The 15,866-nt window shown below is 34.7% G+C and overlaps 1 protein-coding gene across 1 annotated transcript in view; it reads right to left on the reverse strand.

Annotated features, from left to right (window-relative positions):
* Agmo (alkylglycerol monooxygenase) overlaps positions 1-15,866 on the reverse strand; it is a 327,029-nt gene that overhangs the window by 127,982 nt on the left and 183,181 nt on the right. Inside the window, exons 11-12 of the mRNA XM_042695829.1 lie at positions 7,824-7,906; positions 7,211-7,316 (exon numbers count right to left, since the gene is read on the reverse strand). Coding sequence (XP_042551763.1) covers positions 7,211-7,316; positions 7,824-7,906 — 189 coding nt within the window. The remainder of the gene's footprint in view (positions 1-7,210; positions 7,317-7,823; positions 7,907-15,866) is intronic.

Raw genomic sequence — 15,866 nt, forward strand, 5'->3', positions numbered from 1 at the left:
CTACATATTCAATGCAATACCTATCAATATTCCAACCTCATTCTTCAAGGAAATAGAAGAGGCAATCAAAAATTCATATGGAACAATAAAAGACCCCAAACCAAAAACGAGACTTAACAGAAAGAACAGTTCTAGAGGAATATCAATACCAAATTTCAAACTCTACTATAAAGCCATAGTAATCAAAACAGCTTGGTACTGGCACAAGAACAGACTCCAGGATCAATGGAATCGACTTGAAAACCCAGAAATGAACCTAAAGACCTATAGCCATCTAATTTTTGATAAGGGAGCTAAAAAAATAGAATGGAAGAAAGACAGCCTCTTCAGTAAATGGTGCTTGCAAAATTGGTTAACTACTTGTAGAAAACAAAAGCTAGATCCTTATATATCATCTTACACCAGAATCAACTCCAAATGGACCAAAGACCTGAGAGTCAAAGCAGTTACTCTGAAACCATTACAGGACGGAATAGGAGAAACCCTTGGCCTTGTTCTTTTGAGGAAGGAAGTACCCATGTTCCTGAAACCTTCAGGTTAGATACAAGACACATCTATGCCCTGAGGGATGGTCTCCAACAAGAGCAGGGCCCTCAGTCATTCAGCTATAAGAAAATGAATTCTGTCAATAAGTCAGAAGAGATAGGCAGTAGATTTTTACCTAGTTGTACCTCCAGATGTGCACACAGCCTGGCCAATATCTCAAATAAAGCCTCTGAAACAAGAGCAGAGTATCAAGCTAAACTTTTAGTTTAATATCTGGCCTCCTGATTCAGAGAAACTGTTAGATTTTAAAAATAGTGTGTCATTTTTAAACTAGATTCATGATGAATTGTTAAGTGCCAAAAGAACATTATTGCTAATAATATCTGAGCTTCACACTAATAATACCTTTTAGAGAAACAAACATTTACTAAATACTGTATAAGTTCTGCTTGTCACTAAACACGCAAGCAAACTGGTCCTCTCTTACATTTTTTTTTCTTTTGTGTGTGTGTTTCTGTTTGTGTGTGTGTGTGTGTGTGTGTGTGTGTGTGTGTGTGTGTGTGTGTGTGTGTGTGTGTGTGTGTGTATGTGCCAATCCTGGGGCATCAACTCAAGGCCTGGGTGCTGTCTGTGGGCTTTTGTGCCCCAGGATACTGAGCCACAACTCTACTTCATGGTTTTTAGTGATTAATTAATTGTAGGTAAGATTCATACAGACTTTCCTGCCTAGGCTAGCAGGTAGTATGAAAACAATGGAATTCTATGCTTCCATCAGAAGTATGAGATTGCCCCATTCATAAGGAACTGGAAAGAGTTGGGAAAGATTATATTAAGCAAAGTAAGCCAGATGCAAAGAATACAGGTTGCATGGTTTCCCTCACTTGTAATAATTAGAATTGTATGTATAAATTTATAAGTAAACCCACTTGGACATGATAAATTAAAGATGACTCTAAACATTCACACAGTGAGAACAAAGAAAGATATTCTTAGGAGAGGATCCACAAGGGCTCAATGGCTTTGTGCATATGATCATATAAAACAATACTTATCAAAATGAACTCCAAGAAGTGGAAACAGAAGTTTTATATTGTATGGCTTCAGGGTTTTTTGTTTGTTTTTCTGTTTATTTACTTTTTATTTTTATTTCTGTACCCTTTTTCTTGTATACAAGTTTATTTGATTTGGGGAGGGGAAGAGGAAGTACAGAAACTGTGTGAAAAAGTGTGCACCAATTCATCTAGACACTCTATTGGAAGTGAACTATGAATCTTGGGGGTCTGGGGGTTGGAAGGGAAAAACTGGGATAAAATGAGGGAAGAGTTTCAAAAGAAATATACTTGATATCTGACTTATGTAACAATTAAAAATGCACAGAATTAGCAAACTCTATGCAGCAAAGCGTTTTCTCATTTTATATCCTTATTTAACAATGGATTTACATCAGACACCAATCCTAAATAAAAAAATACCATGTTAAATTTTCTGCAACGTGCCTAACTTACCAAACATAAGAGCTTCCAACACTGCCTAATTAACCATTACTCCTGAAGATATGACTGACCAGAAATTGTAGTGCAGAGACACTGCCTAGACACTGCAAGAATATCATACTGAATATAGATAATAGATTGATGGATCAAAAAAGTATGTAGAGCTGTGGCTCATATGGTAGAGTGACATCCGTGAGTGAAAAAGCTAAGGGACAATGTCCAGGCCCTGAGTTCCATTACTATCAAAAATAAATAAATAAATGTGGAAAAATATAAAAATTCCAATTTTTAGTTTCTATGGTGTGTATATTGTATTCACATAATTATAAAAAATTGTAATTCGAGCCACCTAAGACTCCACTAAGGATCATTTGGGCACTTAACACAAAAGCTATTCCATTTGAACGTTGCTTTCTTTTTTTATTAGTATTTCTCAGGTTAAACACTTATAAAGCTGCTTATATAAGACAATAAAATCAGTCACAAGTTCACAAGTGCATCTTTAGGAAGAACAAATCACATGTGAGTAAGCAAACACGAAAATAAGTGAATCAAAGAAATGAATGAAAGAATGAAGATATTCCTCTTTTAAATTTCGTAGAAGAAACCAGATTTTAGCAGACATGTGTAAGGTGGTGGTGAATGTATGTGTTGGCTCAGTCTAAAGGGAAATGCGCAAAGGCACCAGCTGAGCATGTCACAGATTACATGGGCAGCTGGGAATTTGGAACGAAGTGTATTGTATTTGTCAACAGAAACACTCTTCCTTTCTTACTCAGTATTCTGAGTGACAGCTAACAGGAATAAATTTCCACATGCAGATCACAGGATAGATCCAAATTGTAATTTATATTTTCAACCCATAATAGTGATTACTTCAAAGCAGGTTTGTAACAGAAATGAAAAGTACTTTAAGACTGAGACACAGAGAGAGGAATATATAGAGAAGACAAGAGACAGAGAAAGAGAGAAATTAATACTATTTTAGTATTTATATTTTAATATTTATTTATATTTTAATATTTGGTACTTATATCTTATATTTGTAGTATTTATACTTCCATGCATATCTATAGAGATTGGAGTTTGCCTAACAGAATAAAACAATATAATACAAAACTGCCAATGGGCCCCCTAGATACATAGAGAAGTTATAGGACTGCAAGTTGATGTTACCAATATGTACAACGTTGATTTCATAAGGGAAAGGATGTTACATACTTCATGGATACTGAGTACAGTGATAGCCTCAAAGGACAGGAAAGAGAACATTGTGTCCTTGTACAAGCCTGATCATCCCTGGGTCAGCGTACCATAATGCAGTGAATGGAGTACTGAGGCCATGCTTTAAGTAGCTATTTTGTATGTGGAAAATAAGTTTTATTAAAACTATGATAGATGAAAGGATTTTTATAAAAATTCCAAGAAATAGAAAGACAAAGAAAACAAATTGAAAATGTATAATTATTTTATCAAAGAATTGGTTATCAGAGGTGACATTTTAAACACAGAACGCTAAAAGAAGTAGGGAAGAGAAGCTACTTCATCAGTAAAGATGTTGATAATAAACTACTTGCCTAAGCTTTGCTCATCCATCCACTTGAACTCTGGACACAGAAAATTCATTCATATAAACCACTGGGAATTCCGTGGCTTCATTTGAATAACAATATATTAGCAATAGAGTCATGAGCAATGGTAACTAGAATTTAGGAACTATAGTGTTTCCTATGTTCTCACCTTCTGTCATCGTTTTCTTCCCACAAACTTATATATCAGATACTTTTGCTAATGAAATGTCTGGGTTTGGGTAAACTTATTTATAAAGGTTAATTTTGCTAACAGTTTTGGAGCTTCAAGTGCTTAATGCCAGTACAAGCTCAGCTCTGTTGAGGACCTCCCAACAAGTGACAGTGCAATGGAAAGAGCGTGTATAAGAGGAAGAGATCACACAGCACACAGAAAGCCAGAGAATTGGGGAGAAGATCAGGAATACTCCTGCATTAAAGCCTCTCACAAAATTAAAGCAGGAGTTCCACAAAAATTACTTTAGTCTCTTTCAAGGACATGGTCACAATAGATTCCTATTAGGATTAAATACTCAACATTGCCAGGATTAGAATTAAACTTCCAAAGCATGAATACATGATTAATGACATCCAAATGACAACATCATTGGATGTTCTTACTATTAGCATCTAAGCCTAGTGAAAAGTATGCGGCAATATCTACTTTTGAAGAACTGGTCAGGTGTATACCAAGATGAGAAGAAATATATTCTGGAAAGAATAAATTAGCACAATGAAAACTTTTGCCATGATTTCCTCCCTTCTTTGAATTATCCAAGGATAATTTAGATATGTTTTTCAAAAACACATTTTCAGGACTAGAGAAGTCGTTTAAAATCATAACAAATGCCTAGCCTGCACAAGGTTCGGGATTCAATTCTTAGTATGACTGCAAACATAGGAAATGCTTTTGTAATTAAATTGGAAGCCATTTTATTATAGCTTTACACTTTTCAATCCACATCTGCTATTTTATATATTCACTTCTCATCTGCAGCCTTTGAGGAAGTTCAGTATTGCTGTCCACGCACAGGAGAAAATATTAGTGAATGATTCATAATTACAGTGTGATTTTTAATTCTAACTTATTCCCTTCACAGCTATTCTCATTCAAACATTATTTATAGCCCTTAGTTTTCTTGTAATGAATACACAAGATGGATTTGGCATGATGATGAGATAGAAAAATGCAAAGGAGATATAAGAACATGAAAGGAGCTCAATAGAAGCATGTCAACTCTTACTTTACCTATTTTATAACTAAATAAGCAGAGTACATAGTCAGATCTCATAAAGTGCAATACTAGGAATTTATAACTATGGCTTTCTTTAATATCATTACTTTTCATCATTTTATGCTAAAACACTAACAGCAACAACCACAATAATAATAGCATCTTACACACTTATTAAGAACTAACTATATGGTAGTCATTAAGCTTAATTTCTTAAATGAGTTACCTCATTAATTCTTCAAATTCATATAGAACTATTACTATTTCTTCCATTTATAGAAGAAGAATCCAGGGCCAAATTATTAAGAATCTATACCAAGTAAGTTCTCTGTGCATAAAGAACCCATTCTAATTATAGACATGAAAGAAAATACCTCCATGTAATGAATGTGATATTAGGTATGTGTGCTAGTTCACCTTTCTGCTCCAGAAGCAAATCGAAAATGTAACTTAGCTATGGTTTTAACATTTGGGAATATTCTTAGACAAATATGTCAAATATGTTGTGTTAAGGTTTCTTTTAATGAGAGGATGGTAGAGGGCAGTTCAGTGTGTCCAACAGCAGAATATTATGAGCAGTTGTGGTGTTTTGCTGTTATTGTATTCATCTTAATGAATAGGTGTCAGTAAGTGGTTAAGTCATGCCCTTCGAAGTCCCATTGATAAAATCATAGTCCTTCCTTGAGAACTTGCATTATTTCATTTTAGTTTTCTTTAGGTCTGGATATTTCTAAATTGTATTAAATATGTACAATTAAATATGTACAAATAAATATGTACAATGCTTTCCCCTTTTACTTTTTGGTTGTAATCTCAAGACACAAGGCATTTCCACAGTATGTAAACTTGAATGCCTACTTAAATGCAAAATGTATTAGATTACATGGTATACAAATCATGATGCTAAAATTTTATGCTTCATTATTAGACTCATAAAAACTATTTAGTGTGAAATATATTTTTAGGGTTTAGAAACTTTAATCCTTCACTTAATGATGGATTATCCTCCTCTTCCTTTCTTTTAAATATATAATTTAGGTTTATTTTCCACAGAAAATTATGTGTTAGGCTCTTATTTGTATTCCTATATATATTATATAGTTATAATAAAATACATTTATACATATATAAACAACATATTTTCCTCCAATATTTTATATTTACATTAATTTTACATAGCTGCTCTGCACAGCATCTATGTCATGTTTTATTTTATATATAATACACTTTATAAGTAAATATTTTATTTTGTTAATGAAACATAATTTTGAGGTAGACACCTTTTAATGACTATTATGTAGTTCTGTGTTAAGGTACTACAAATGGTACAAGGAATAATACTGAACCAATCTGACAACTTGTTGACTTCTTAAGTGCCTCTGTTTTTTGTTTTTGTTTTTGTTTTGCTTCTCCACACTATTTACCTCAGTTCTGTGTTAATAAATAAATATCTATTATTTGATCAGCTAGCAAGGAAAGCATGACATTCTGGTGACATAAAAACTGCAATATTCAGTGCAGAAATATATATGTGTATATGAAAAAAGGAATAATATTGATTATATACCAAGTCATAAATTATAGGAAATCATTTCTGTTTTAATTCTTAGGAGTAGGATGCTAAAGTCAAGGATATGTGTATTAAACATTTTTCAGATATCATCAAAATGCTTTGTGATAAGTTCCTTAGCTTAAAATCATTGTGAAATGTTTCAATATTAGTTCTTTCATTGATGCTTAGAGAATATTAACATTGCTTTATGCTTGAATAGAATTTGATTTTTACATTCTAGACATAGTGGTAGGTGTTTCATACCAAATTTGAATGATATAAATGAATTAAAAACATCCTATAAAATACAAATGATAATAATAAAGACTTTTTACAGTTACTTAAGATCTGAAATATATATTCAATATTGAATGTATTTGGGAAGTTAAGTTTTACTCATTCCCAAAGGTCATATCACTTGATATATTTTAGTTGTGTTTTAGACTCAATTATTTGATGTACTTAAAATTAGTACTTTTGGTGAGTTTTTGTCAAAGCATTTTAAACATAATTTTTACTTTAGAAGCTTTAACAAAATCTGAAACGGCACAATCCTTGCCAAATATTGTCAATTATCTACTTCCTGAAGAAATATTGTGCAGCATAATTTCTTAAGGAATGTTATGCAATATAATTTGTTCAACAATTCTGTGAATAGACTGATACCAATCCAAATTTGGGGTAAATAAAACTGTGGCTCTGCAGTATTAACTAGCTCAAAGTGGTACAAATACTGGTAAGTAAATTAAATAGGTAAAAGTTTCCAACTAGTACTAAGTAAATATTAAATAGATAAAATAGATAATATCACTGCATGAGGGAACTATGCAACAGATGTATAATCCACTCTATAGTGACCAAAAGCAAATGTCTTACCTCAAACACAAATGACAAAGAAGGAACAAAAGGCTTTAGGTGACCATATCTGTACAATGTGAGGAACACTAAACAGCGGAGGGTTTCCATAATGGCGGCCTTGGGTCTGAAATCGCAAAATAGTAACCTACATTAGTTTTAAATACATTGCAGAATTAGGCTACAATTAGTAAAGATAAATTTTTTGGAAATGCATAATATTTTAACATATTTGAAAAACATGTCCTTCTGAGGCTATTTGAAGTCATTAAACCATAACAAAAATAAAATTGCATCCCATTAAAGAAAATCAATTCTTTACCAACTTATTTCTTAAATAAGCCTTGGTGAGTTTGAATAAAGCTTATTTTCAGCTAACACATAAAATGCCAAGCAATAAATTTCCAAAATTTAAAGTGAGATCTTCCTCATAGATCCAATGCCTTTTTCTTTATTCATAAACATTATTCATTAAGACAGCTGATATATTCCCTAGTCTACAGTAGTGAAAAGGATAATAGCATGGCTCCAAATCTATGTTTATTTAATACATAATATGCTAATTTTCACTGTTATGTAGAACTCTCTTAGATTGAATGAAATAGGAAATTAACCAAAGAACTTCAGTTCTTACCTTTGATCCAGAATAAATCCGATGGTGGTCAAAGTCAAGATAATGAAGAAAACCCTCAGAAGGAGTGTTACCTGTGACAGTGCCTGCCAAACAAATAGATGTTGATGGATACGTTATGAGACTTATTAGAGGGGATATTAGAAATTAAAATTGTGAAAGGAACAACCCAAGTTTTATCTTCAATGACACCATTTGTCACTCAATCTCTTTGTAAAGGTCAACTGTATAGAGAACATTTTGGTGGTCATAAAATCATTTATGGATCTCACTGGACACTTAAGAAATGAGAAAATTTTGCTTAACATCTTCTTTTAATAACTCTTAATCTTTTAAAAAATTTATTGTGAAAATACCATACAGAGGGGTTACAATTACATGGGCAAGAAAATGAGTACATTTCTTATCAAGCATTGTTGCTTCCTCCTTTGTTTCCCCTTCCCATCCCTGCCCATCTCCCCCTCCCCCCACCCTGCCCAGTCAAAATTGTAAAGTTCGTTTTTTGACATAACGACTTGTACATCTCATTGTTGCAATAGGTCCACCTGTATCCCTATTTAAATGGTTATATACCGTTTAAATTATACCAACATCAAATACAATGAAAGCAGGGTTTATACCGTGGGGGAGGGACATACAAAGCAACAAAGAAATTATCTCATAAATATATAACTCTTAATCTTGACCTTCATGTATTTATATTTTCACATGTAAATGCTATATTTAACTATTATTACTATCAATATTTTTTGTGATTTGAAATCCAAAGCTTAGCCGGGCGCCAGTGGCTCACACCTGTAATACTAGCTACTCAGGAGGCTGAGATCTGAGGATCATGGTTCAAAGCCAGCCCGGATAGGAAAGTCTGTAAGACTCTTATCTCCAATAAACCACCAGAAAATTGGAAGTGGTACTGTGGCTTAAGTGGTAGAAAGCTTGCCTTGAGCTGAAGAGCTGAGGGATAGCGCTCAGGTCCAGAGTTCAAGCCCCATGACTGACCAAAAAAAAAAATTGAAATCTAAAGCTTTCCTTAATCGTGAAAACATGTAAAGGAGAATATGTTTGTTTATTATAGACATATATGGAAGAGAATGTATGTTTAAAGTAACATTCATATATGTGAATTCAAAAGTACTTATCAAAAGCTTTTCAGTTATTATAACAGCCTATTTTTTCTATTAGAATTAATTTATTCCTGTATTTTATTCATATGTCAAAATTAAAAATACAATGTTTACTGAGCATTCATATTTTACAGCTCCCATAATATATATCTTATACTTAATTCTTTCTTACCAACAACAATCTTACAGAGTAGGTTACTATATCTGCTTTATGTATCTCCTTCATCCTGGGGATTGGAGGATTATTATAACTTTTTTGTTAACACACACAGAGTAAATAATGACTCTAATATATAAGCTAGGCCTTTATGATCTCCAAGCATGACAATGGTAGTATATATGAGCCACAAATTTAGGGAACTAATGGCAGAAAAAGTTGAGGATAAATAGTCCAGGTTTAGAGTTAGAAGATAACTTTTTGATAAGCATTTTATTTTATTTTATAAACATTTTATATGGTCATGAATACATAGCTATTGATCCTCTCCTAAGAACCTCTCCTATTGAACCTCTCCTAAGAACATCCTCCTTTATTTTCAGTGTGCAAACATTAAAAGTTCTGTTTAATTAATCATGTCCAGATGTAATTATTTACCTTTTAATATCCAATTGATTAACTTGTACATTTATAGACATATTCTTGTTATTACGACGGAGGGAAACTATGCAGCCTGTGTTTCTTTGTGTCAGGCTTACTTCAATTAATGTAATATTTTCCAATTCTTTCCATTTCTTTATGAATGAGGCAATGCCATTCTTTCTGATGGAAGAATAGAACTGTATTGTGTATATATATATATATACTCCAAGAAATGTAAACAAATTTGTTTTTATTGAACTGTTGGCAGTTATTTCTTTTTTCTTTCTTTTTCTGCTTTGGTTTATTCCCTGATGTCAGTGTTTTTGATATCTGTACTCTTTGTCTTGCATATAAGTTTATCTGACTTGGGAAGGGAAAGGGAATCACAGAAATGTTGGGACAAAGGGTGAACCAGTTAACAGTGATGCTTACTAGACTCTATCTTGGAAATGAACCATACAACTTGGGGAGGAGGAGGGGTGGGGGAGGGAAAGTGGGGAAAATGAGAGAAAGAGTAACACTGTTCAAAAATAAATGTACTCATTGCCTTACGTATGTAACTGTAACCCCTCTGGATATCGTCTTTGCAATATTTGTTTTTTAAAGAAGAAATCTTGTCTGTTTCAAAGTGAATCACTACACTCCTGGGGTTGGGGACACAGTTCTAGGGTGAGTCTCAATTTTGCTGATATTGCTTATAATTTATATTTATAAGAATACCAGAGGTGGTATGATGCAACAGAGTGACTAATATAGGCATATTAATATTATGCAAATCCTCCCCAGCCAAAATAACTATTGGTAATTTCAACCAGTTATCCATTCATATCCCTACTTAATTGCGTCTACTCATATTTATAAACAATGAGCAAATGACAATCAAGTGTAATTGCTACTTACATGCAGAATTGTCATTATATCATCATACCCCAGCCCTCTCTCTCATGGCCAACTTCCTGGGACAAGTGGCAGAATTGTTATAGGATTTTGACACCCACCACTCTCCCAGTTTAGTAGGAGAGTTTTATAATATAAAATCGTAATAGAAGCAGTGTGAGATGCTAAGGGATATAAGGCAGTGAGCTGAGCAGAAGCAAGATGTGGGATGTAGGTATCCATGGAAGCCAGAATGTCTGAAAGAAAAGCTGAAGAGTCCTATTTGGCTATGTCATTTTCAACAATGGCTGTTTTGGAACAGTGCCATGAAAAACAGCTGAAAAATAGCATTTTCTTTGTTTTAAGTGTAACAATACTGTTCATTTGTAAACTAATGTTCAGTCAAGCATTTTGCCTAAAAAGAAACATGTTTTCTTCACTGTGGTACTTCATTTTGATCTTTTGGATACAATGTCATATGGCATGTAGAAATGGTGTGTGCCACGTTTAAACCACAGGGTGATTGCAAATGTTCTATAAAAATATAAAAATTTGTAGTCCCATAACGCCATCAGCCATTGCCATGGGCAAATTAGTTGACATTTCTAAAGTCTGGTTATATGTGAGGTTCATTTGAAATAAAATATGGCTTTGGCAAGGATTGACTGAAATACATTATTGAGAAGAATGCTTGGTACATAGGAAAAGGTTAAAGAGGCGAAAAGCAAAACTGAGATGCCTATTAGCTCCTCCTAGTATCAAATGAAACTCAGAGACAGAACAAGCACCTATCTTGTGTGGTAGTTAAGGGAATTTATGACTCTCTAGGAAATGAAAGAGCTCCTTTTCCCCAAATTGCTTTCTGGGTACTGGAAGCAGAGTGGAAACCAACTTGCTAAAGGAATCCAGCTACCTCATCAACACCTGAGTTTGGCTAGTGAGCATCTGAGGATTAGGCATGTCTGCAACTGTGTTCAGTTTCTTCTTGCCACCTTCTTCAGTTTTTGCCATGTTTGGACAGAATCACCTCCAGTTTCTCTTTTGTCTCTTTCTAATGCATCATAGATGAATGTTAACACCATATTGAAAGCATATCCAGAATACATACCCTGTTCCCACAGCCTCTCCAGAGTCGTTCAGATCCCTTCTTCCCTTGTGTTACCACTTCTAAAATTGCCTATCTACCTACCCCTCCCACACCTAGTGATCCTTCAGCTTGGAATCACTTTCTCCAAGGATCCTGAAAAGTTCATTTCATTCAAGTCTCTATACAAATACATGCCACTTCTCCCCCCATACCCGATACAAAATAGTGCTTCTTCCTAAATATCCATAATCACCTTCTCTTTGACTGTTCTCCTTTTGACTTACACCTCCACAGACTTAAACCTTTATCTTTGTCTCTCTCTCTTCACATTGGAACTTAAGCTCAATAAGATTTTTTAAAATGTATGTATGATTGTGTGCCAAGCACCCCAAACTCTCTGACACACAGTTCTCACACAGTATGTCTGTTGATCCCCTTATCCTTGTTCTTTCACATATTTGGATGCCAATTTATCTCTCAATCTCTTCAAGGACACAAATTATCCCCAAAGTGTTTGACTTTAAGGAAAGCCAAGAAAAAAAAGTGAAGAATGCATGATATATTCATTTCATTACAGAATCTATTTTTGCATGGAACTCATTTGTCTTTATAGCATTCTTTGTTAAGCTACAGAAAACAAAGTCAACTGGAGCTCTCAAATTTCTCCACATTCATTTCTTGAATATTTACTGCATATGATTTCAACATCATGGTAACTATGAATTTAAGGAAAAGAGCAAGAAGAATAACAAAATCCTTGCCCTCAAACTCACACTATCTTATTCTGACTCCAATAGGGTGAACATAACTTCCTCAGGCAAAGGAGCCTTCCAAGTTTCAGATGATCAAGTGACTCATGTTGTCCACAAATTCTTTGCTTGCCTCACTGTACCTCTGAACTGGACCTACCCAGCACTTTGGTGACCTTGGCCACCTTGGTGGACTGCACCTGGCTCAAAGCCATGATGGTTATTTAGCAGAAAAGAGTCATGTGTTTCAGGAACAGTATTTATAGGATACTCTAGACATGCACACTTCTGCTCTCTGGAGACCACGCATGAGGCAATGCTTGTGTCTCTATTATATATATAAGAAAGGGTTTATAATCATAAATGCTTTTGGATGCAAGAAATTAGTTTTCACCTTTTAAGATTCCAGAGTAGGGTAATGGTATTTCTCCAGATTTCCGATTGTAGGAATCACAGTTCAGATTTCATGATTTCATATCTATGAGTCCTGAAACACACACACACACACACACACACACACACACACACACACACACACACACACACTTCCCTGTACCTTTCATTAAATTGCTGATAGAAGATACACAGGAAGAAACATTGATTATATGGGAATTCCAGACTTGTGTAAATGCCTGGTGCCATGTTGCTTAACAATTAATGAAACTTATAAAAGTCCTTTCTTTCTAGGCCTGTCCAGATACAAGAAGCCTTTAGAACCCCAAATAGACCAGACCAGAATAGGACATCCCACCGCCACATTATAATCCACACAGGATCAACTCAGAACAAGGAAAAGATCCTTAAAGCTGTCAGAGAGAAAAGGGTAATCACTTATAAAGGGAAACCAATTAGAATCACCTCAGATTTCTCAGCAGAGACAATCAAAGCAAGAAGAGCCTGGAATGATGTATGCCATGCCCTAAAAACAAACAACTATCAACCAAGAATACTGTACCCAGCTAAACTCTCCTTCATAACTGAAGGCCAAATAAAAACCTTCCATAGCAAAGAAAAATTGAAACAATACATCTCCACCAAACCAGCCCTACAAAAGATTCTTAAAGATGTCCTACACATAGAAAACCAACAAGACCGCAATAAAGGCCAAGAAACTGCACCCAAACTGAGAATCCAAGAACCATAGGAAGAACCCAGTTTTCGCAGCCCCCAAGAAGGTAGATAACATGGCAGGAACTCCCAAATACCTCTCAGTCCTATCTCTTAATGTTAACGGACTGAACTCTCCAATTAAGCGACATAGACTGTCTAGTTGGATTAAAAAACAAGACCCTTCTATCCGCTGCCTGCAGGAGTCACATCTTGCCCGTAAAAACAAACACATTTTCAATGTTAAAGGCTGGAACAAAATCTACCAAGCAAACGGACCGCATAAAGAGGCGGGAGTTGCAATCCTAATATCAGATAAAATAGACTTCAAATTAAAATTCGTGAAAAGAGATAAAGAAGGTCACTACATACTAATTAAAGGATCTCTCCTTCAGGAGGATATTACAATTCTAAATATCTATTCACCAAACAATGGAGCACCCAAATTTATCAAAGAAACACTACTTTCCCTCAAATCCCATATAGATCCAAAGACATTAATTGTTGGGGATTTTAACACACCACTCTCCCCACTAGATAGATCAACTCGGCAAAAACTCAACAGAGAAACCGCAGATCTAAACAGCTGCATAGATGAACTAGACTTAACAGACATTTACCGAACATTTCACCCAGCAGCATCAGAATACACGTTTTTCTCAGCAGCACATGGAACGTTTTCTAAAATAGACCACATTTTAGGCCACAAAGCAAACTTGTCTAAATTCAGAAACATTGAAGTTATACCTTGCATTCTCTCTGACCACAAGGGAATAAAGTTAGAACTCAACACCAAAAGCCACCAAAGAAAGTCCGGTATCACATGGAGGCTGAACAACACACTGCTGAATCATGAGTGGGTCATGGAAGAGATTAGAAAGGAAATTCAAATGTTCATGCTATTCAACAAAAATGAACACACAAAATACCAGCTCCTCTGGGACACAGCAAAGGCAGTACTCAGAGGCAAGTTTATAGCTCTGAGCTCCTACATCAACAAATTGGAGAGATCTGAAACTAGCAATTTAATGACGCATCTAAACCTCCTTGAAAAACAGCAGCAAGATAAACCCCAATCCAGTAGACGGAAAGAAATAATCAAAATTAAATCAGAATTAAATGAATTAGAATCCAAAAAAACTATAGAAAGAATCAACATAACAAAGAGTTGGTTCTTCGAAAAACTTAACAAAATTGACAGACCCTTAGCAAATCTTATCAGAAAAAGAAGAGAACACACCCAAATTAATAAACTCAGAGATGAGAATGGAAACATCACCACGGAAACAACCAAGATTCAGAACATTATAAGGGAATACTTCTCAAAACTGTATGCTAATAAGTTTGAGAACTTGACAAAAATGGACCTCTTCCTAGCAAATATTAACATGCCAAAACTAAACCAAGATGAGTTAAACTATCTTAACAGGCCCATATCAAGCATTGAAATAGAAACAGCAATAAGAGACCTCCCAGCTAAGAAAAGTCCAGGACCAGATGGTTTTACAGTGGAATTTTACAAGGCCTTCAAAGCAGAGCTCACACCAATTCTCCTCCAACTCTTCAATGAAATTGAAAGAGAAAGCTCACTACCGAACACATTCTATGAAGCCATCATAACCCTCATCCCAAAACCAGGCAGGGACTCATCAAAGAAAGAGAACTATAGACCCATTTCTTTGATGAACATTGATGCAAAACTTCTCAACAAAATTTTGGCCAACCGACTTCAACAATTCATCCAAAAAATCATACACCACGATCAAACAGGATTCATTTCAGGGATGCAAAGCTGGTTCAATATACGCAAATCAATTAATATTATTCATCACATCAACAGGAGCAAGAATAAGAACCACATGGTTATCTCAATAGACGCAGAAAAAGCATTCGACAAGATCCAACACAACTTTATGATGAAGGTTTTGGAAAAATTAGGAATCCATGGAACATTCCTCAATACAATAAAGGCTGTATATGACAAACCTACAGCCAGCATTATACTCAATGGTGAAAAACTAAAGCCATTTCCTCTTAACTCAGGAACAAGACAAGGATGCCCACTCTCTCCACTTCTCTTCAATCTAGTATTAGAATGCCTAGCTACAGCAATAAGACAAGATGCAGACATAAAGGGGATCCAAATAGGGAAAGAAGAAATAAAACTCTCCCTCTTTGCAGATGACATGATCTTGTATTTAAAGAATCCCATAGACTCCACTCCCAAATTACTCAAGCTGATTCAAAACTTTGGCAAAGTAGCAGGTTATAAAATTAACCCCCAAAAATCAATGGCTTTTCTGTATGCCAACAATGAGAAAAGTGTGGCTGAAATTAGGAAAGCAACTCCATTTGTAATAGCCCCACAAAAAATAAAATACCTAGGAATTAACTAAAGAAGTGAAGGACCTCTATGATGAAAACTTTAAAATCTTGAAAAAGGAAATCAACACAGAACTTAAAAAATGGCAAAACCTCCCATGCTCCTGGATTGGAAAGATTAACATTGTGAAAATGGCAATA

This window comes from Dipodomys spectabilis, unplaced genomic scaffold (genome assembly GCF_019054845.1).
Source record: "Dipodomys spectabilis isolate Male_0828 unplaced genomic scaffold, ASM1905484v1 ptg000190l, whole genome shotgun sequence".
In the NCBI taxonomy this organism is placed as follows: domain Eukaryota; kingdom Metazoa; phylum Chordata; class Mammalia; order Rodentia; family Heteromyidae; genus Dipodomys; species Dipodomys spectabilis.